At 38.0% G+C, this 23,690-nt stretch overlaps 1 protein-coding gene across 3 annotated transcripts in view; it reads left to right on the plus strand.

Moving 5' to 3' along the window:
- The first annotated feature begins 7,325 nt into the window (after window positions 1–7,325).
- The window catches only part of TOP2B (DNA topoisomerase II beta), a 59,335-nt gene continuing 42,970 nt past the window's right edge, over window positions 7,326–23,690 (plus strand). For 2 of the 3 annotated variants that reach the window (XM_027587265.2, XM_027587267.2), the window contains exons 1-3: window positions 7,326–8,015; window positions 21,293–21,463; window positions 22,503–22,593. In XM_027587265.2, the coding sequence (XP_027443066.1) occupies window positions 7,959–8,015; window positions 21,293–21,463; window positions 22,503–22,593 (319 nt within the window). In that variant the 5' untranslated portion in view covers window positions 7,326–7,958. The remainder of the gene's footprint in view (window positions 8,016–21,292; window positions 21,464–22,502; window positions 22,594–23,690) is intronic. The other variant, XM_027587266.2, reaches the window with a different exon arrangement.

A 23,690-nucleotide genomic window follows, 5' to 3' on the forward strand; every position in this document is an offset into this window, starting at 1 on the left:
TTATTGAAAGAACTCCTCAATCTTACGCATTTTGTGCACATAGAAAAGGGAAAACACTCATGAAATAAATAAGGCTATCCCTATCACTTCACATTCAGAGTACAAATCTTCTAATCACTGATGACCTCCAAGGCATCGATGTGGTCTTTCCACACACGTTTCTTTCTTGTCAAGTGTTCGTGATACAGTGTTTTTTTAAAGTAAATTTTCAAATCAAAGCATAATATCCATATAGAAAAGTGTACAGCTGGATGACTTTTCAAAATGAACAGAATCCTGTATTCACCACCTAGTTCAAAGAATAGATATTACCAGCACCCAGAATCCTCCTCCCACAGGTAACCACATCCTGACTTCTAGCATCATAGATTAGTTTTGCTTCTTTCTAAACTTTATAGAAAGGGAATCACAAAGTACATAGTCTTTTCTGTTTGACTTCTTTAACTTTACATTATATTGGAGAAATTCCTACATGTTAGGTGTAGCAGATCACTCATTTTCATTGCTAAACAGTAGTCCATTGTATGCATACACAATGTAGCCATTCTATCATTGATGGACATTTGGATTTTCTAGTTTGAGGCTACTACTATGAACAGTGTTGCTCTGTACATTCTTATATATGTCTTTGGTATATATAAGTATGAATTTCTATCTGGACGTAACTAGGAGCAGACTTTTTGGTTCATTACTCTATGTGAGTGCTCAGCTTTAGCAGCAGCTACTAAACAGTGTTCTAAGGTGGTTTTTTACTAAGCTATGTATTACCAGCAGTATATGAGCTTTTCTGTTGCTCCACCTCCTCACCAACAGTTGGTATTTTACTTTTAGCTATTCAGGTGGGATAGAACTCATTTTTAAATTTTAAGTAACTTACTAGAGCCTATTGCTCCCTTAAAAAAAAAAGTATATGTTTTTGAGTGTATATATTTGTTTTGGTCGAAAACTATTCACCAAATTTTAATAGTAATTATTTGGGTGGTGGAACAATGGGTCATTTTGTTTCTTTGCTTTATATTTATTTCTACTTTTTAAATTTGTAAAAATAAACGTGTTGTGATAACAGAAATAATATAAAAAGTGGCAGTATTTCCCAAAGTCTTTTCATTAAAACATAAATTCCAACGGTGCTAATAGAGATTCCTGAAGATAGTTTCAAGGCTAAGTATGACTTGTTCACTGCAAGATTGCTCACACTTAAAAATGCTAACGTGTTTTCTGAATCCCATATGCATGTGTACTGTATAATAGTGTGCATGGTCTCTGGGACTTATAATTTCCAAAATACCCTTTTCTACCTCAGGGAACTGAGGTACTAACAAACTTTATTTGCAAAATGTTAAAATGGGAGGTCCAAAAATGTAACACATAAAAATAGATCACAATAAAGCAAATAATCCTTATAACAGGAAGTGTCCACAAACAAGTCTTGCCTGTGGGAGTGAACACTTTGAGAATTTTTATGCTGCTTTCAGTGAATTTGAAGTTATCCAAAATATCAATCCAAGAGTCTAGTTCCATGGTACTTTTCTGGTTTTCCTCCTGTATTGGAAAGTTAGCTACTTTGAGTGTTATGATTATCACTCAAAGTAGCTAACTTTATGGGTTATGGCTTTAGATTATAAGGTTTAAAATCCTATAGATAGAAGTCACAGGACCCACAGCATCTTTGGCCTCAGGTTTTCTTTGATGATGGATCCTTTGGACTCCAATAACCAACTTATTTTATAACAAGGTAAGACAAAGCAGATTTAGGCTGGTTTCAAAGAGAACTTCTAGTTGGTCATGCAAATTGCAGATACTTGTCACCATAGTCCAACAATAAAATCTATCAACCAAAGGGTTTTACTGAGGGCCAGAATTATTCACCAGTATTGCCAAGTTCCTAACACGTTGCCAGATATGCTATATTGCCAAGTGTGTTAGCCAACTTGGCAGCATTACAAAAGTGTATGGTTTGGAGTAAGAGACTTGGGTTTGAATTTCAGTTCCACCACTGACTCCGTTCGGTGACTTTCTATGACATTTAGTTTCCTTGACTATGAAATAAGAATGAGAATACCTCTCTCTTAGGTTGCTGACAGTTAATTAAGCTTATATGTGTGAAAGTGCCTGCCCTGTACCAAAGATAGCAGGGTTCTCAATGAATGGGGTTTCCTTCTTTGATGAAATGAAGTGTAAGCATTGGCAAAACGGCTGATCTAATTCCATAACCAAAATGTATTTATTTCTCCAGTTTCACACAATTGGAAATTCATACAATTTCACACATTTGTTATCGCTCTGACCTCCCCCACCTCCACTTCTTTCTCCTGGTACCATAATCTCTTCTTTCTCTCCTCATACCATCCTGTTTTTCATTCTCCAAAAGGAACAATGCTTCAACCAATTCTTGATAACGTTAACGATAAAGTTTAAGGTACTTTACCCTCTCTGTTATTCAAGCAAGAACACTTGAAAAAGCAAAAGACTTAAGGAACCTGACCACGTTTTAGGGCCATCCTTGCTGGTGATGTTTCGCTTCGGCGAACTTCTGGCTATGCCTCAAATTGATTCTTTGAGTAATTATTGAACACCTACTACACGCTAGGTAGTTTCTAAGCTTGGCTAGCACTGTGTAGTAGACCCTTTACTGAACGGGCTGGTCTTGTCCTTTTAGTTTTCTCAAAGACTATTTTAACTAGAAATCTGTTTTTTGAAGAGTCAGCGTTCTTGGGCCTTCTAGTTCTTTCCATATTCAGACAGCACTCTCAAAGCAAAGAAGAAAACTAACAAAGATATCATCTGGGCTAATCTGTGCTTAAGTATTTTGGAAATAGGTAACAATTGCATTTTTACTGTTAATTGGTACACTAAGATCTTTTTAAAGTTCTGAATTTTAGTTATCACCTTAGATAACTTGCAGGTACCTCTTTTATTCTATTTCAGAAACCCCTCTAACTTGTAGGCTTTATATCTTAGAGTCTTCAGGTGTAGAAATTCCTTACACTTCCTGGGTTCCCCTCACCCATGACCATTAAGTTTTTAAATATACTACAGAAAGAAAACAACTTGGCAACTCTAGCCTTAGAGTTCCCAGCTCTTCTGAAACAGAAACAGTTGAGTTAGGAAAGCCACTTTTATCTTCTTTCTTTAGATCTGAGTCTTATAAACCTACTGAGTAACTGAATCAGATGCCTCTGGGCAACCAGATTTTAAATGCAACTTAGCAATACACATTTGCTAGGATCATATAATATTCTGTTGGTGAAGATTATGTGAGTGATAGCAGCATCTAATGTCCTCTAAAGCAAGGTTTTCTTAGAATAAAATGCTTCTTTGAAAGACCCAATTTTTCAAATAACTTTTAAAGGCCAAGAACAGCTTTTTTAACTAAGGCACATGCTAATTATATTCTCCATATTATATAATTCAGTAGAGTAGTTAAGAGCCTTGAATTATTGCTGACCTACATCATGTAAAATAACTGAAAATGTCCCTTCTGTCTAAGTAATTAGAGACCTCACCAGAGGATCAGCATAGCTTACTTGGCCAAAACCAATCAAAACAAACTCCTCCAAACCAAAAAAAAGTCAAACAAAACAAACATCCCATACTTATTATAGGGAGAAATTGGAGACCTTTAGCCTTTATCTGTCTTCCCAGTGGTGATAATACTCAGGAATGTGGTGATCACTGATATCTTCATCCATCCATAAACACTACCGTTGGTCCTTAAGTACCTTTTATTTATTTTTTTAAGATTTGAGAGAGAGAGAGAGAGAGAGAGAGAATGAGCAGGAGGGGCAGAAGGAGAGAGACAATCTCAAGCAGACTCCCCATTTAGTGCAGAGCCCAATACAGGGCTCAATCTCACAATCCTGAGTTCATGACCTGGGCAGAAACCAGGGGTCCAGCACTTAACTGATTGCCACCCAGGCACCCCTTAAGTACCATTTTAAAAGTAAAAATATAAAATATTTGGAGCAGTCAAATACTTTTGAAAATCAGTTAATAATCTATTATATTTACTATAGAAATGTTGAAAACCTAAAAGCTGCATTGATGGTAGCTTCCTTCTTTACTTTAAGTTCACTTCTAAGGAAATACAACACATTAAATTACATTTACAACATTTAATACCTGGACAATATTACCTGGACAACCATTTATTGGGTTTACTGTAGGCCAGATATGAATTTTTCTTGTTCTCTGCCTAGCTACTTTGTATATATAAAGGATCCATAAAAACCAACACAGTGGGAGATGCCTGGGTGGCTCATTTAAGAATCACCTTTGGCTCAGGTCATGATCCCGGGGTTGCAGGAATTGAGCCCCACATTGTCAGGCTCCCTGCTCAGTGGGAGAATCTGCTTCTCCTTCTCCCTCTGTGGGTCCCCATCTCATGCTCCCTATCTCTATCTTGAGCTCATGTGTGTGCGCTCCCTCTCAAATATAATCTTTAAAAAGAAAAAACTAATATAATGAGATGGAGAGGTCAAATTGCAGATGTTGAATCTTGAATTCAAACATTAACTTACTTAAATGTTTAGTAGGTTAAAGATTCGTTACCCAACCTCCCAACTGAATCTCAGTGTTGGAACAATACATGATTTAAATGGAAACTCTTTCGAAATTTTGCCGGGTATCTAGAAGTATAGTTTTGAATTACAATCTTCTTAATTTATTTATTGATTAAATTACATGCTGTGTATAATGTGCAATGATAGGTGTGACTCATCAGGTAAACTGTAAATTAAAGGGCAAATGAATAAATATCAAATTGCTTTTGACTTAAAAGATTAGCTCAAAACTTTGTAACACAAGGTGTGAACTCAAGGCAGAGACCACATCTTCACTGCATTTTGTATTCCCAGGTCCTGAGTACTTAACACACAATAGACATTTAATAAATACATTTTTTTTATTGCTATCATAGGAAAACATAAAATCTAAAAATAAAAGTTCTTAAGTAGTTAGGATAAGCTCCCATGGAAGCTACTAAAAAAGCTTGGTTAAAGGCCTTTATTTTTACAGTTTATAGAACTGACTTTGATTTCTACAATTTTTTATTTTGGCTGGTGTTTGCTATGAGACGGAAATTAAGTCTTTAAATGTAATACGCACATATGAATAGCGTAGTATTCCAAACAAGACAAACCTGATATAGATTTTTAATGTGGCAATTATTACTATAATTTGTATATAAATGAAAAGTATTTGACAAAGCCCTAGATGGGAAAGCTGTGCTCAAGTTGGGCATAACCAATTTTATTAAAAAGATAATAAATGTTAAGTCTATTGCACACAGTTAAAAAAAATGAAACAAAACAGTTCTTCAGGAGCTGAGATACTTTTGATCTAGATGCTTTCTCCCATTCCTCATGAATTTCTGCCTTAAGCTGTTGATTTGCATGTATATTCAACTACTTTATTTGTGTTTCTTTCGGTAAGTCAGTATTTTCATAATAAGTTACATTTACTACAGTGTCTTCACACTTAGAAGGCAAAAGGCTCAGTGGTTTACATATGAGGCGAGTGAAAAGATAAACATGAAGTTCCATTAATTAACCTGAGTTTTGAATATATTGTTTTAGTCATTCAAAATCTGAGGCTGAAGAGCTTTGAAAACTGAAGTTTGAAAAGGAAACGTTATATATTTTATAGCTTGGCTTCTACTTAATGCATATATCTTTATAAAAAAAACCTCACAAACTTTAAAATTATTTACCCCTTTCAAACTTATAAAATATATGTACTTTGAAGTGTAAAGTCACAGTAAGCACAAGAGCAAAAACTCTCATTTTAACAAGGCATAGACAGGCTCAGGGAAGTCAAATAACAAGGCACAAATACTTAGTTGGTCAGGTTCAGAGCCCAGATTAGCCCTGGTCTGCTTGATTTACAAGCTTGCACCTCAAGTTCAAGGTAAAGAAAGGCTTCACTGTTCTAAACCAAAGTCCCAAATATGCCAGAATTACATGGCCACTAGAGAGCTAATTAAGAAAAACTGTTTAAATTATTTCCATGTTTCAGAGTTCTCCACCTCTCTGGACTCAGCAGGCAGTTAAAATATGTGACCTGAGACATTTTTGTTTTCCCTTGAGAGGAAATGCACAGTAGAAGTTCACAAAAACACCTTTTCCACAAAGCAGCAATACGGCTTTTATCTTTTTAAAAAGCTCTCTTGTCACAGCCATTTGGTGGCAATTCATGCCCTCAAATACTCATTTTAGTGATAGTTAACTTCCTTTTAGTCCGTCTCACAAGCCAGCTGATAAATGACTTGAAATTGGGGGCCCTGTTTTTATTTTGAACCCATCACAGAGCCTGGCACAGAGTGGCAGAGTGTGCATCCAATCAATACTTGTTGAATGGAATTACACTGAAAAGCAGGGTGAGCTAAAGCCTTCTTCCATCTGCCAAAGACTTTGGTGCGGCTATACGGGTAATTTTCTTTCTTAGAAAGCTTTAACGTGAATGAAATTATTCCTTAGTGGGCATTTGAAAATTCCACTGAAAGCAGTTTAAAAAATTAAATATGCCCTCGTAGACGTAGCTGGAGAAATGAGAACGAAAAGTGACAGTGGCAAATCCGCATTGTTCAGAGAAGAGAGAAAGGTCAACAAAGAGTAGAAACGGAACCCTCAACCCACCCTGCATTCTTTCCCTGGAACGTTCTCTGTGCATCCCTTATCATTCAAATTCTTTAAATGCAGTTTCCCTGAAAGTGACCGTATCCCATTGAGGGTGAGGGGAGGACAGGAGAGGGAGGGAAAGAGATGGAGGAGGGGAAGGTCTGAGCAGAGGATTCTTTCGACAGCAGCGTCCACTTGGAGCCTTGGGGAGGCCGGGGTCACGGGGCCCTCCTTGCACCAGTGATCTACAACGTCTTGCCTGCGGTTTACAACCGCTCTTTAAAAATACTTTCCCTTTGGGACTGCCCTCGGCTTCTTCCTGCCACCCCCCTTCTCCCCCTCCTCCCCCCACAGCGGCCCCAAGCAAAGAAATGCCTTGGCTTCGCCGGCAGGTCTTAGAGTAAACAGCACGCTCGGAGGATTACAATCGACCCGAGGCCAATTCGACCCTTTCCTTTTGCCGCCCTCAAATGACCCTTGACAGCAGCCCCTGCTCTCCCCTCAAATGGAAAACCCACAGACACACACACAAACAAAAAACCCCAAGTCTTCCCTTCGGTTGCTACCCGCAATGACGTTTCCCCCTCGGGTCCCGCCCCTCCGGGGGCTTGGAATTTTGGGATTGGTCGAGGCGTTGCGGCGAAAAGGCCCCGATTGGGCGCCAAAAGGCTGACTGACAGCGAGGCGGCCACCGCGCCCACCCTCCCTCCCGCCCTCCCTGGTGTGCGAATGTGTGTGTGCGGTGTTATGCCGGACAAGAGGGAGGCGACCGCGGTGGCGGTGGCTCTGTTTATTGTCCTTCTCGGTGTGTGGATGTGAGGAAGTCGGGGGTGCAGCGCGGCCGACAAAGGCGGCCTTTGAGGCGGCGGCAGCGGCGACTCCGGCAACCCGAGCGGCCGGCCTTAGCTGAGTGTGAGGAAGGACAAGGCGCCTTTGCGTCCCCGCCACGTCTGGACGCCCCGGGCTCTCCGGCTGCGCTCGCCGCGCTTACCTCCGGGCCTCGGCCCGGCTTGCTGCGGCGCCCGCCGGCGGGCGAGGAGGAGGCACCGCGGCTCAGGCGCCGCCGTCCTCCCGCTTCCTTCTCCACCTCTTCCTCAGCGGCTGCCCTAGGCCCGGGCGACGCGGCCGCCGCGCCTCGAGTTTGAGAGCGCCGGGCGGCGCGGCCTCCTCCGCGGGCTCGGCCGGGCGTCCGTCCCGGGTCTCGGCGATGGGGCGCGGGGGGCGGCGCCGCTAGGAGCACGGCGAGCGGAGCGGTCGGTGCGGAGCAGAGGGGCCCGGCGGCCGGCAGGGAGGCGGGAGCGGCGGCCGCGGCCTCGGGGCCTGTGAGCTGAGGCACCCGCCATGGCCAAGGCCGGCGGCGGCGCGGGAGCCGGCGGCAACGGGGCACTGACCTGGGTGGTGAGTGGCGGACGACGGGGGGGTGCAGGGTGGGGGTCCCGTACGCGGCATTGTTCCCGGCCAGCGGCAGCGGTGGAATTCCGCCGGGCTGTCCCGGGGTGGGGGGGGGGGAGGGGAGGGAAGGGAAGGGAAAAGAGGGAAATCCGGCGTCCCGAACGGGCGCCCCGTCGGGGCTTCTGCCCGCAGAATCCCCTGCTCCCCGCCCCTTTTCTTTCTTTACCTCTACGGAGGCTCCGGCTGCGGGAGCCTAATGTGCACTTGAAACTTAGGGTGACAAACCATGAACCTGACATGAAGCCCTCGCTTCATCTTTTTTCCTCTTTCTCAGTCTTCCGGGGCAGTCGGGCATAAGATGATGGGTATTGGCAGTAATGCTTGTGTTTCTGTAGGTCAGCACTTTTATCTAAATGTGGCTTAAGAAAATTCCGGAGAAAGGTGTGTGTGTGTCTGTGTGTGTGTATTGTAAATGCAAATGAAACCACTTCTGATGCTCTAACCTCTCAAAGAAGAAAGGATTTTGTGGGGAATTAGTCTAAGGCAATTTACACTTCAGAGTCTCATACGATTGAAATCACATTCGGGATGGCTGTTTCACAGCAGTTAATATGCTGTAGATCGTCCATCTGTCAGGGTGGGATTATTAAAAGAAGCGTTCACCTGCGTCAGCATCGCAGGTGAAACGGGGTGGGGGCCGAATGGAGAGTGCTGGAGAGGTGACTGAAGTGCTTAGTCCTGGAGTTAAAGGATTTCGGCACTCTGTTCCTGCTGGGAAGTAGTAGAGGAGGGAAGACCTAGAGAGAGAGACGATTCCCACGGCCGATCGATAATTCACCAGCATTTCACTTGCTCAGCATAGAGTTCAGAGCAGGGTCATTTCCTACACAAAAAAGCCCAGCTCAGCCAACTGGCTTGGTTTCCAGGAGAAACATTTAAAAAGCGTTACATTTAACAGGGACTTTCAATGGATCCTCCCTTTTTTCAGAACACCCGAGGAAACTTTCATATTGGCGTTTTTATTATTCTTCATTTTCTCTTTGGGCGAGGTTTAGGGGAGTTGAGTAGCAGTTCTGCTATATTAACAAGTCCTCCTTGTAAAAAAGCATGTTACTGACAGCAGGAAAACATTTTAACCATTTATGTTTGGGTGCCAAGGTGCTTTGCAAAATAACTTGCCAGGCTCTTAATTGTTGAATTTTCTGAATTTTGTATGTTACTCCAATAATGTAGTGTGAACAGACCAGAGCCAGGAGAGAGAAAATGCCAGATTATAAATTAGTGGTCCATGTGGACCATTCCGGGAGGGGGGAATGCATAAATAAATGCAAGATAATGATTTTTAAAAATGGGCGGCCCTTATCTCTGTTTTAGTAAAATCAACCAACTTCTGAAAATTGAGTTAGCCAGATGGTTCTCATTCACTATTTGGAAGTGCCGAGGCCTGATTTTTGTTTCTGAGGACCTCTGATTCTGTAATGGTAAACATTTTGCTCCAAGATTGAATTGGTTGGCATTTGACATTTGATAGCAGTCTTTGAATTTACTGTTGCTTAACTTTGTGGGTAAATGACCACTTTTTCTTTCAAGCTCGGTAGGCAACTCATTTACATAAAAAATTCATGAAACTTAGAGGGTCTCATTCAGTATCAGAAAAATTCATTTGATAATAAAATTGACTTATTTATTAAAGATGTTTTCGTTATAAAACGAGTATGGGAAATAAAGTAAAAAATCACTTATTCTTTTATTTACAGATTATATCCTTTTGTTGAATTAGAAGTTTATAAAAAGATAATCACTCCATTAAGTCCACTTTATGATTTGATTCTTGCTTTAAATTTGTCAGGTTATATGAGCATCTTTATGTCCATAATATACATTATTGATCATAGACTACTTTAATTTTATGGGAGGCAATATAGTGAAGTGGTTATGAGCATGGACTTTTATGTCAGATTGATGTAGATTCAGATCCTTTCTCCAACACATATTGCAAAAGGGGCCTAACCTTTCAAAGCCTGTTTTCTCATCTATAAAATAAGGTTGCATTGAGAATTAAATAACATATGTAGCCGGTGCTGGGCTTAGTAATGTTTTTTGTTGGTGGTGGTGAAGTTCAAGAAATGTACATTCAGAATAAGGAAGTTGGCTTTTACATGAAGTGCTTTTAAACCAGGATGAAAGCGAATTCCTTTGAAAGAATTCAGGGATTTGTTTCAGTGGTCATCTATTCCTGCAGAGGGGTAACTTTGCCTGCTTGTTGAAACTGGTGTTATGTTGCCACCTGCTTGTGGGTAACAGGAAGAAATAAAAGTGGAAATAGTCTCTGATATTCTTTTGGGAGGGGGATGGGTAATGCCATGTGTTGCTGGTATTAACTTCTGTTGGGATGCTTGCCAGCATGTAGTAGTAATATTGTCACTGCATGAAAGTTTACATTTTAATACCTGAAACCACAAAGCAAAGTGGTTTAAGATTGACATTAACTTCTCCTTTTAATAATGTATTTGGTTTGTGTTTGATTTGCAGGGTCTTAAGCAGATTTTTAAAAATCTTAAAAAAGTGAAAAAGATAAATATAGTAAACTATTTGAGTTAACATTGACAGCAGCTATGAAGGCTTCCTGAACCAAGCAGAGTTTCTTGAGTTAACTTTTAGTTCGTGAAGCTTTGATTGGTAGACCCTGTGGTCTGTTTCATTAAGTCATTTATAATTTTTAAATGGTTGTAAAAATTTCTGTGGAAGTACTAGAATATAGTTAATCACTATGTGAATATTGATCTTTTTTCTAGAATACTCTAATTTGGTAGATTAAAAGATATTAAAAATATTAAGCATATAAAAGTGGTGGCCAGAATAATATAAGAAGCCTTCCTCCGTTTATCACATTTCAACAATTACCAACTCAGGGTCACCCACTTCACCTATAAATATTTAAGTATTTATCTCTAAAACATAAGTTTCTTTAAAAAATAAAACCACAATTAACATTGTAGTTTTTTAAAAAGTAAAAGTCAATGGAATATAAAACATACTTTTTTTACTGTATATTTCTAATTCAAAACATAATTGTATATTTAAATATTGTTTAAAGATTTGTATTAAGAACCTTGCTTTAGTGGCTCATTATTCCAAGTCCGAACTCCTCAACTAGACTTTCAAGCCAATTCTTTCATAAACTATGTGCCCTCTCAATTGAAATTTATTTTGTATAGTCTTCATAGTTAAATTTATCTCTTCACTGTCTCTTGAACATCATGGTTGTGGGTTTTTTTTTTTTGTAAGATTTTTATTTATTTGAGAGACTGAGGCAGAAAGAGCTAAGAGCGCGAGAGTGGGGAGGAGAGGGAGAAGAGCTAAGAGCGCGAGAGTGGGAAGGTTGAGCAGGGAGCCTGATGTGGGGCTCAGTCCCAGATCCCACGCCTACCCGAATGAGCCAGTGAGCCACCCAGTGCCCCCCTCATGGTGGTTTTTGTCACGTTGCTATGCATGCTTACCTTCCATCGGGAATGCCTCTTTCTCTTTACCGGTCTAAATCTTACTCTTCAAGGCTAGCTCAGAGTCTCACCAAACTTTCATCCTCCAGTTTACACTCATCTTTTTCTGTTACCCTTATGGGCCAAAAAACATAAATGTCCTTTTATGTAACTTTCATGCATGGTAATTTTGTCTTAACAATTAGATTATAAGCTCCTAAAGCCAGAGACCGCGTATTGTACCTACTTGTATCCTTATACTGTTTAGAAAAGAGCTGGTTTCATAATCCAACCTCAGTTATCTTAACAAATTGGATAATTGACATACTAACTTCCTGAAAAGTCTATCATTATTATTTTTTGAAAGATTTATTCATTTGAAAGAGAGAGGGAGGGAGAGAGAGAGAGGCAGGGGGAGGTAGGTAGGGGCAAAGGAGAGAGAATCCTCAGGCAGACTCCCCGCTGAGCACAGAGCCCATTGTGGGTTTGTGCGGGCTCGATCCTAGGACAAAGGTGCCCCCAAAAGTCTATCATTAATAAGACAAGTGATCAGGTAGCGGTGTTCTTTAGATACATTCTCAAGTTACATAATAGCAGTACTTAGCAACTGTAATTATAATTGGTGCTAACTTTTCTGAAGGGAAGTGAGTGTTCACTTGTAGTTTTATATCTATTAATTACTTAGGTCTCAGTAGTTACATTTTACCAAGGACGTTAAAAAAAAAACTTTGAGTTTTTTAAAAATAGGACCCCCTTTAGAGAAAAGGTGAGATCAGTATAATTATTTTCATTTGCAGAGAAGGAAACCGGTTTAGAGATTAGGTAACTGTTAATCACCTGGCTAAGGCAGAGATGGGATTGAAACCAGGTTTATCTTTTTAGCCATGATTTATATAGCCCCTAGCCCCCCACTTCAAAAACATTGAAAACCAAAAAACCTGAGGTGCCTGGATGGCTCAGTAAATTAAGCCTCTGACTCTTGGTTTTAGTGCAGGTGATGATCTCTGGGTCATGAGATCTGCTCTCAGTAGGCAGTCTGGTGGAGATTCTCTCTCCCTTTCCGTCTCACTTTACCCCCCCCCCCCCCCCGTTTGCGCCTGCACATGTGCGTGGTCTTCTCTCAAATAAATAAATCTTTAAAAAAAAAAAAACCAAAAAACCTCATCTTTTATACCTGATGTGACAAGATTACAAAAAAGCCTTCTGGGATATCCTTGGTATCTCTTTGTAATAACCTTTCTTTTACTTCCACACAAAAAGCTAGGAAATATCCTTTCCAGGGTATATGTATCTTGTTTAACAACGCTTTTTTAAGATTATGGGCTATGAAATCAGATCACATGGTTTCATAATTCAGCTTCTTCAAAGTACTAGCTTTGTTAGCTTTGGGAAAACACTTCTTCAGACTTCCATTTCCTCATCTGTAGAAAGGGAATCATGATAGCGATGTCTACTTCATGGAGCTCTTATGAGGGATTGATTGAGATTATCCATATACTTCCCATAATGCTGCCACATAATAAGCCCTCAGGGGGGTACACATACATGTGTCTTTTTTTCAAATCATTTGAAAAGAATTTTCCTATCTTTTGCCTCAGAGTGAGTGTTTTTTTTTTTAATGTGAAATCACCACAATAAGTCAACATTCATCACCACACAATTACAATTTTTTTTCTTGTGTTGGGGACTTTTATTTATTCTCCTAGCAACTTTTAAATACACAGTGCAGTATTGTTTACCGTAGTCACCATGCTGTACATTACATTCCCAGGACTTCTTATTTTATAACTGGAAGTTTGTACCTATTGGTCACCTTCAACCGTGTTGCTCCCTCTAGCCCCGAATTCAGGGTTTTTGTTTGTTTTTAGAGTCCACGTATAAGTAAGATCATACACGATTTGTCTTTCTCTCTTTGACTTATTTCATTTAGCATAATGCTCTCAAGGTTCACTCATGTCGCAAATGGCAAAAAGTTCCTTTTTTTTTTTTAAAAAAAGATTTATTTGACAGAGACATAGCTAGAGAAGGAACACAAGCAGGGGGAGTAGGAGAGGGAGAAGCAGGCTTCCCCACAGAGCAGGGAGCCCATGTGAGGCTCGATCCCAGGACCCTGGGGTCACGACCTGAGCCGAAGGCAGACACTTAACGACTGAGCCACCCAGGCGCCCCAAAGTTCCTTCTTTTTTTATGATATTCCTGTGTGTGTGTGTGTGTGTGTGTGTGTGTGTGTGTGTGTATTACATTTTCTTTATCCATTTATCACTGGGTGCTTAGGTTGCTTGTGTGTCTTGGCTCTTGTAAATAATGCTACAGTGAACATGGGGATGCAAATATCTTTCCAAATAAGTGTTTTTGTTTTCTTCGGATAAATGCCCAGAAATGGAATTGCTGGATCATGTGGTAATTCTGTTTATAATTTTTTTGAGGAAACTCCATACTGTTTTCCATAGTGGCTACACCAATTTATATTCCTACCAACAGTGCACGAGGGGTCTCTTTTTTCCACATTCTTGTCAACACTTGTTATTTCTTGTCCTTTTGATAATAGCCGTCCTGGCAAGTGTGAGGTAGTATCTTATTGGGGTTTTGATTTGCATTTCCCTGATGATTAGTGATGTTTCATGTCTTTTCATGTGCCTGTTGGCCATCTGTATGTCTTCTTTGGAAAAATATTTATTCAGATCCTCTGCCCATTTTTTTAAATAGTTTTTTAAAGATTTTATTTATTTGAGAGAGCGAGAATGAGAGAGAGCACATGAGAGGGGGGAGGGTCAGAGAGAGAAGCAGATTCCCTGCTGAGCAGGGAGCCCGATGCGGGACTCAATCCAGGGACTCCAGGAACATGACCTGAGCTGAAGGCAGTCGCTTAACCAATTGAGCCACCCAGGCGCCCCCTCTGCCCATTTTTTAATCAGGTTTTTTCTTGCTATTGAGTCGTTGGAGTTCTTTATATATTTTGGATATTAACCCCTTATCGGATTTATCATTTGCAAGTATTTTCTCCTATTCAGTAGGTTGCCTTTTTGTTCTGTTTGTGGTTTCCTTTGCAGTGCAGAAGCTTTTTAGCGTGATGTAGTCTTACTTATTTTTGCTTTTGTTGCCTTTGCTTTTTGTGTCAGTTTCAAAAAAAAAATCATTGTCAAGACCTACATCAAGGAGCTTCTGTACAAGTCTTTAATTCATTTTGAGTTAATTTTTGTGTATAGATAAGATAGGGGTCCAATTTCATGCATGCATGTGTCTGTCCAGTTGTGGCTGTGCCAACACCATTTATTTATTGAAGAGACTGTCCTTTCCCCATTTTATATTATTGGCTCTTTTATCATAAATTAATTGACCATGTATGTGTGGGTTTATTTCTGGGCTCTCTGTTCATTTGGTCTTTGTGTCTGTTTTTATGCCAGTACCATACTGTTTTGATTACTGTGGCTTTTAATGTAGTTTGAAACTGGTGACGGGGATGCCTCTAGCTCTTTTCTTTTTCAAGATTGCTTTGGCTGTTTAGGGCCTTTGTGGTTCCATACAAATTTTAAGACTGTTTTGCTTCTGTGAAAAATGCTGTTGGAATTTTTATAGGGATAAGGACTTTTATTTTTTACTTTTTATTTATCTATTTTTTTAAGACAGAATGAGAGTGGGGAGGGGCAGAGGGAGAAGGAGAGAGAGAATCTTAAGCAGGCTCCATGCTCAGCTCAGAGCCTATTGCTGGGCTCAATCTCATGACCCTGAGATCATGACCTGAGCCAAAATCAAGCATTGGACACTCAACGAACTGAGCCACCCAGGCTCCCCTGTAGTAGGGACTTTTAAACAATATTAATTATTCCAGTCCATGGGCATGGAATGTCTTTCCATTATTTCTGTCTTCAGTTTCTTTTCATCAGTGTCTTAGTTTTTAGTGTATGGGTCTTTCACCTCCCTGGTTAAATTTATTCCTAAGTATTCTTTTTGATTCAGTTGTAAATGGGACTGTTAATTCCTCTTTCTGATAGTTTATTATTGTACAGAAACACAACAGTTATGTGTATTGATTTTGTATTCTGCAACTTTACTGCATTGGTTTGTTTTAATAGTTTTTTTGTGGAGTCCTAAGGTTTTTATTTTATATGTCATCTGCAAATAATGACAATTTTATTTCTTGCTTTCCAATTTGGATGCCTTTTAGAGAAAGTGTACTTTTTATTTTCACAGTGGACATTTTTTAAACATTCCTTATGATCTTAAGTATCTCTCACCTTCTGTCTCTTTCCTTGTCCTTTGGTGTGGGAGGGCATTTCTTGAAGAGCATAGATGGAAGACAAAGTGTTGGTTTTGTTTTCATTAATGGTGGATAGATAGCCTGGCCCTCTCTATTGTTTCGTGGGTGAAATATGAGTGAAAGGAACATCAAAGCATGGCAGACTTGAGGGAGTTTCAGAAAGGGAGGAGATGAAACAAAAGGGTAATGTGAAGTCTGAGGGGGTCGTTTATAGAAGATAGGAGAAGAGGCTTGTTGCCAAGATTTTGCTAGTGCCACTCTTGTTGGCTTGGTGATGGTGAGATTTCTGTGCCGATTATGTGAATGAGTGGCTCAGTTCCTTTTTAGCACCAACTGGCAAACCATCTCCTTTCCCCTCTTTGGCAGCAATTCATTCTCTCACAGAAAAACAGGAACTGGGTGATTGCCCCAAATTGCTGTATCTCACGTGACAACTCTGCATGGAAGAACCTTTTTTTTCTTTTCTTGACAGGATGGTCTTGGTACATATTCAATCTGAAATAAAAAATTTGTTTTATTGCAATGCTTTTCTTTTTCTGGTGGTTGAGAAGTATTTTTTTTTTTAAGAAGTATTCTTGATAAAGGTTGAGTTTTGGATAAAAGTATTAGATCTATATTCTTTCACTAGGAGTTAGCAATATTGCAAAAGTGCTTAAAATAGATTAATATTTTAATACGGATTTTAGGTATTATTTTGATGTTTTTGTTATAACTAAGAAATTCCCAACAATGCATTATTTTGGCAGCCAGCTTTTGAACTTCAGAAAAAGTCAGTTATGGATGGCATCAGATGTGTAAACCACAAGGAAGAGAATTAAAATGTTTTTAAGATTTGTGGAGGATATTTTCATATGGGGTTATTTTACATTTTTATTGTCTTTAGTTTTATGTGGGAATGAAAATGTTGATCTGATTTCTTATATTCTAGTGTTATTAGATGCTGGAATTATTTATTACTATAAATAGCTTGGTGTTTTGTCCACACAAATTTAGGCAGTAAAATAAATTACGAAAAACTTAAATTGTAAGTTTTCAGTTTTAGCAAACCTTAAAATTTATTTAGAATGATTTTGGTAATTGATTATTTTTAAGGGCATATTGTGAATTTTTATTTAATGTGGACTACTTAGTCAATCACTGTAGTACAAGATATTTTACTATTATGAACATAAGAATAAGAAAAGGTTAAATCATTATTTTGAATCAAAAGACCCCTTCTTTTCAATGTTTAAAATGAGCATAATTCAAAAAATTGAAAAGCATTAAAAAAATTAGTGAAACAAGGACTTGAAAAACAAAAAAACTAATACAGCAGCAACAAAAACAAATTTAAAAATCAAACCTGTGTGCCAACATATACTTGTCTCAATTAAACATGAGGATGAGAAGATTATTACAATTCAAGAATAATTTTTCAGCTTCTCAAGTAGAGCTAATAACAATGGGAAAACTGGTGGATTTACAAGTAAACCAAATAATGAAAACCTGAATGTACTGACATTAATGTGTAAAGTTTAGCTCCCCCACCCCCAAAATGAACATAATTCTTTTAGCCTACAGATAACAGATATATATCAGTCTCCTTTATCGTTTGTGGGATTGAGAGTACTTTTGTAAATGTGTAGATAGGAGTTTGCTGATCTGTTTGTGTTCAAGCTAATTTCATGATCTCTCTTCTGAATATTATTAGTAACAGTGTTAAAACTGAAGAACTACTCTGGGTGATCTTTCTTTCCTTTTTCTTTTCTAATCTTTCTTTTCTTTTTTCTTTATTCTTCTTTCTTCTTTCCTAGAGATAGTGACAATAAGAGCTGTAGGGAAGATGATCAATAGATTTTTCTCATTTTACTTAGTTCTCAGGCCCAAGGTGTTTGTATTTATACTTATTCTAGGGATGGAGCCATCCCACTGAGGGGGTGGTGTAATTGCTCTCTCTGTCCCTTCATCCCCATATTTTGATTTTTAGTGGCCTGGACATTATTCAGGGGGCAACTTTCTGCTAATAAAGAGGAGCTAAAAGAGATCATTATTTTAGGTTTCTGTGAGAAAAACTTACCTCTCAGGAGAGAACCTCCTCTTTCTGTTTGCTGCTAGTGAGCCAGTGAGCAGTGCAAACTACCATTTATTGAGAATGAGAAAGTAAAAAGACAAATCTGACTGCAATGTTAATTTCTGTTTTCTACTCTGCCAAACTTGCCAGCCCTACTTGTTTATTTTGGTTTCACTTACCTTTTTGCCTAAATTCTAGTGAGAAAGTTGGGAATGCAGAAATAATAGGTAGGTATTAACAGTGCCACTAGAAAAAAGAAACCTTCAGTTTTATTCTAGTGTAATTATGTTTTCACATACATGGGCTAATGAGCTTTTAAAGTACTTCTATATGTGTTCATTGTAGAAAATTAGAAAATGTGTATCAGAAAAAATGAAAACTTCTACTTCTTACAGATAATTTTGATTGATATTCTGTTGGGTATATTTTATATTTTTTCCTCTGTGTGTATATATTATATAGATTTTTTCTGATGAAAATGGGCTCATTTTTTATATACCCTTGCAGTTTTGTTCACCAGTTAAGTTTTAATAAGCTACTAATTTAAAAATACTTGATTACATAATATCTTTACATAAAAGATATAGCAATAGAAGTTTATATAGTCAACACAAATAATTTTTGGTAAAAGTAACTAAAAATATTTACTCAATGAAATATCCAGGTTTAAAGGTATATATGCAAGTTTTAGAAATTATTTAGTATAAACTGGAGTTGAAATATTGACAAAGATCTCAAAACATCTGTTTTATTATATTCTATAAATAATATGTTCCTTAATGCTTTTCATTACTTTAAATAAAATGGTTCCTTTTTTTCTTTCCTTAACATGTGTCATATATTTGGGAAAAAACATTTTGACATAAAATACTTTAAGTATATTGTCAAACTTACTCTATTCCTAGAGAAAATTACAAATAGTAATCTTGTCTGACAAAGCCAACTACATCTCACTTGTTCTCTGATTTTTGAGACATTATCCTAGGAAGAATGACAACTTTTGAACTTGATAGGGATGTGTTAGGTGCAAGCCAAGCATTCCTTATTCTCAAGTATCCATTTGGGAGGAAGAAGTGATTGGTAGTGAGGGAATATGGGAGAAGTTGTAAATTCTTGAAAAAGGAGTGATAAGGGACTTTATCCTTATTTTCCCTACTTGTTGCCCTTTTAGTTAAGTGTAATTCATCAGGGCCAAACACAGAAGCCCCAATTGGGTAAACTGAGTCCTTGATTAAGTCTAATCTTGAAGATGTTTTCTTTGTTGTGGAATTTGGAGCAGTAGCCTGGGATCAGAGAGCTTTTACTTGCATGGTTATTATAAGTTCCTGACCTTTATGCCAATGATTGCAAACAGTTCTGAGTTAAATGGTAAGGAGTTACCTCCCTTTGACTCCATAGCATTTATAGTCTTTAAACACTGCTAAGAGTGTGATCTTAGTCCTTATTATTCTGATGACCCATTATACAAAATCAGTTGTGTTTTTACTTTTGGATTTGTTTCTATAAATTAATTAGCTGTCTCATGATAAAACAAGGAACATGATTAGAAATTTGGAAACTGGTTGTTTTAAAATGTAGTATATTTCTGGCTAGTTCACCATCTAACTCTTGACAGTAATAGACTATGAAGATTTTATGAAACACTTTTCTTTTGTCCAAAGCTATTTTTAATTGACTCAGAGCAGTGTTAATGGGTAACCTTATAAATGAAAGGATGTATAAGAATATAGTTTAAAATATAGAAAATGAGTTGTTTATAATACTTTTTTTTGCAATATTAAGTCTTTAATTTTATTTAAAATTTATGGTACTGGAAGATTATAATTGTTTGAATTTCCATATTACAGTTCTTGTCCTGGTTTAGACTGCTCGAGGTTATGTATTTGATTTTCATTTTTTAAGATTTTATTTATTCAAGAGGGAGAGAGAGAGAGAGCAACAGACGGGGGAGCGTCAGAGGGAGAAGCAGACTCCCTGCTGAGCAGGGAGCCCCCCCATGCAGGACTCGATCCCTGGACTCCAGGATAATGACCTGAGCCAAAGGCAGTCGCTTAACCATCTGAGCCACCCAGGCGCCCATGTATTTGATTTTTAAACATACATTTTTTAAATGTAGACTATGTAATGACTTTTTTCAAATATTAACTTTAAAGATAATGGTATGGCTATGTGTAGGACCTGAATTAAAGTGGTTTATTGCTTGTTCAAATTCATAAAATCTCTTCTATTGTTTGTCTTCTGACTACTTCATTTCTGCTTAAGTTCAAAGACTTGTGAAGATATCTCAGTTTTCATTGTGTCTAATATGTGAATTATTTTTTGACTGTGAAAAAACATACCATTATAGCCATTTTAGTGGCATGTCTTATTTGTCAAAAATTAGGGAATTCTAGAAGGAGAGAGTGTGTTCTCTGCTATTAAGAAGACAGGGTCATTGGGGAGGGAGGGTATGTGCTATGGTGAGCGCTGTGAATTGTGTAAGACTGTTGAAATCACAGACCTGTATCTCTGAAACTAATAATACATTATATGTTAAAAAAAAAAGTAGGAAGGGAAAAATGAAGGGGGGGAATCAGAGGGGGAGACGAACCATGAGAGACTATGGACTCTGAGAAACAAACTGAAGGTTCTAGAGGGGAAGGGAGTGGGGGGATGGGTTAGCCTGGTGATGGGTATTAAAGAGGGCACGTACTGAATGGAGCACTGGGTGTTATATGCAAACAATGAATCATGGAATACTACATCAAAAACTAATGATGTAATGTATGGTGATTAACATAACCTAATAAAAAATAAAAGGGAAAAAAAAAGACAGGGAAATCTCCAGACCTTGGGAGTTTGAGTTTGTGATCCTTATCTACTATAGGAATGGTTAGAATTAGGATCACCAACCTCTGTTTCCTTGGACCTGGCACAAAAACTAGAATCAGTGGGTGCCTCAGTATGGGGCACCTAGCACTGATTTATAAGGAATTATTGGCATGACCTATAAATGTGTGAAATTTGAGATTTCATAAGCCATGCTTAGTATTTTTAGCCATATCAGTGTATATTAGCTACATTTGTCACTATTTTGTGTAGGTTACTTTTGCCCACCACTGATAATGTAGAAGATTTGAGGACTCCTGCAGGTAGCCAGGTTCAGTTATTGTGAACCTATAACCTGGCCAGAACTCGTATTTCTTGGAAAGTTTTGAGGGCTATAAAAATTAACTTGATAACTTATAGAATTGGGAAATGTTTGTACTTCTGGATTGAATAGATGTAGGCGTTTCTAGCTATTCTGGTGACTATACCTTAGTCAAAACTGCAGTTTTACACTGTACTATAAAAAGAACTGGACGGTCAGTAAATAGACCTGTGTTCTCTTTGAGACTTAAAAATCAACCTGAGAGATAATTTTGTCATTAAAAAGAAAATCTATGGTATATGTCCATATACATTTTAGTTTACCCCTTGGTAGGTTATTTAAATTTGATTTTTTGGTTAATTTTAGACTCTTTTTGATCAGAACAATGCTGCAAAAAAAGAAGAGTCAGAAACTGCAAACAAAAATGATTCTTCAAAGAAGTTGTCTGTTGAGAGAGTGTATCAGAAAAAGACACAACTTGAACATATTCTCCTTCGTCCTGATACATATATTGGGTCAGTGGAACCATTGACACAGGTAATTATTTGTTAAATTTTGAGATTAGGAGATGTGTATATGTACTTTTTAGTAAATTTTTTGTGATTGTGTGCTTTGTAAGTACATTATTTCATGTGTCTGCTCATAGGGTAGGGAGAGAGGTGTAAGAGAGGTAGAAATGTCTTCATTTTCTGCTAAAGATAAAACTAGGAGATATAAACTATCAGAGGTAAGAAGGATAGAATAAAATGGTAGTGTGTGAACTTTTTAAAAGTCCTTACATTTATGCGTGGTTTGCTTCAAATTCTAGAATGTGTACATATACACTAATGACTAATGCTTACTATGGACTTGGCTTGCACATATTATCTTGTCTGATTCTAACAATTTTAGAAAGTAAGTCCTGTTATCCCCATTTTATAGGTGAGGAAACTGAAGGTTTTTTTTTTTTTTAAGATTGATTTATTTGACAGAGAGAGACACAGTGAGAGAGGGAACACAAGCAGGGTGAGTGAGAGAGGGAGAAGCAGGCTTACCGCTGAGCAGGGAGCCCGCTCCTGTCCTGGGATCAGGACCTGAGCCAAGGCAGATGCTTAAGGACTGAGCCACTGAGCCACCCAGGCGCCCCTGAAGTTTAAATAAATTTAAATAACTTGTTCAGATCCCTCAACTAGTAAGAGCTGGGGTTTAAAGCTAGATCTTTGGCTCCAAAGTCATGCTGTGTTCATATTATTTTTCTCTGTGTTCCTTATAGAAAAATACAAAACATGAAGTAAAAGTGTAAAGTTAAGATTTTTTCCGTTTTATTTAAATATCATTTCTAACAATTCTTGGTGCCTTATATTAATAAGCTGACTTTATAAATAAGAATACAGACTCAATACAAAATGAATAATATCTCAGTTTTGAAGTTATTTCAATTGAATATGCGTATAGTGAAGTTGAGTGTAACTGAAGTAGTGTATGTTTTTCTCTTTGAAGATCTAAGTAATGACAGATGTGGGCTTATACTATGTAAAACTGATGTTAAATGCTTTTTTTACCCCGTAAGTCCTTTTGAATTTTTCTTATAATGCAGCTAATGTGGGTGTATGATGAAGATGTAGGAATGAATTGCAGAGAGGTTACCTTTGTGCCAGGTTTATACAAGATCTTTGATGAAATTTTGGGTGAGTATTTGCCTAAGATTTAACTCCTCTGTGTCCTTTGGTGTGTATGTGTGTATATAAAGCCAGACTTACTGTATAAATTTTAAAGGCATATCTCTGGCTTCTATGATGAATATAAATGTTCTTCAGAAAATTTTGTACTCACTGTAATATTTTCATATCTGTACACATCATATCTTTGTGTTTATCTGTAAAGTGAATGTGTTGTATTTGGTCAGTAATCCAGTTGGTTTATAATCTTGTAAGTGTAGTCGTTTGAAGATTGCATTCGTACCAGTCACCGCGGGGGCATGTTAAAAATAGAGATTACAGGGCCTGATCCTTGCAGATTTGGTGAGTTTGCTATGAGACATGTAAAATTGGGGTTTTCCACCAACAAATCAGGAATTTCTGTTGGGCAGCCAAGTTTAACAACCATTGCTCTGAATGATCTCTGTTTTTTTCCAAATCACATGATGAAATCACAATGAAGTGTGGATGCTTAATTGATTCCTAGGGAATGCTTGCACTTTGGAAATATTTTTAGCCAAGCACTTTCTAGAGACTCTGGGCTCTGCCACCTTATCAATGCCACTTGAAGTTTCCTAGACAGCTGGGTTGTGTGGGTCTCTCTGAGCTTGTTCTGGTCCTTCTTTGGGGAAAGGATAGGGGAATAAAACTGGTTTCTTGTATTTTATACTTTTCACTCTTGCTTCCCAGCTATCCACTTGATTTTACTTTTATGTTACATAGTGTTTATCAGGAACATATTTTTTTCTATGATGTTGAATTTGACAGCTAACTTGTGTTAAAATTTGTGTAGTCATGTGTCTAACCACAGCAGTGGTTAATGTATGCCAATATATTATCAATTATAGTGCCTAGGATTTAGAATTTTGATTTCTAAGGTTGCTGAAGACTGTCTTTCTAATTTAAAAATAACTGATTTTAGCTCAGTCTGTCTATAAAACCACAAGTTTTTTGAAGATCAGGAGAAAGTAGTTGTTTCCAAGATAAAATATAATTAAACTCATTTTTTTTTTCTTTTAGATCTAACCTGGATTAGGGCATTGTAACCTGCAGATGTTTGTTTTTATTTTTATATATCACAAAATCTG

Source organism: Zalophus californianus, chromosome 1 (genome assembly GCF_009762305.2).
Source record: "Zalophus californianus isolate mZalCal1 chromosome 1, mZalCal1.pri.v2, whole genome shotgun sequence".
Taxonomy (NCBI): Eukaryota; Metazoa; Chordata; class Mammalia; order Carnivora; family Otariidae; genus Zalophus; species Zalophus californianus.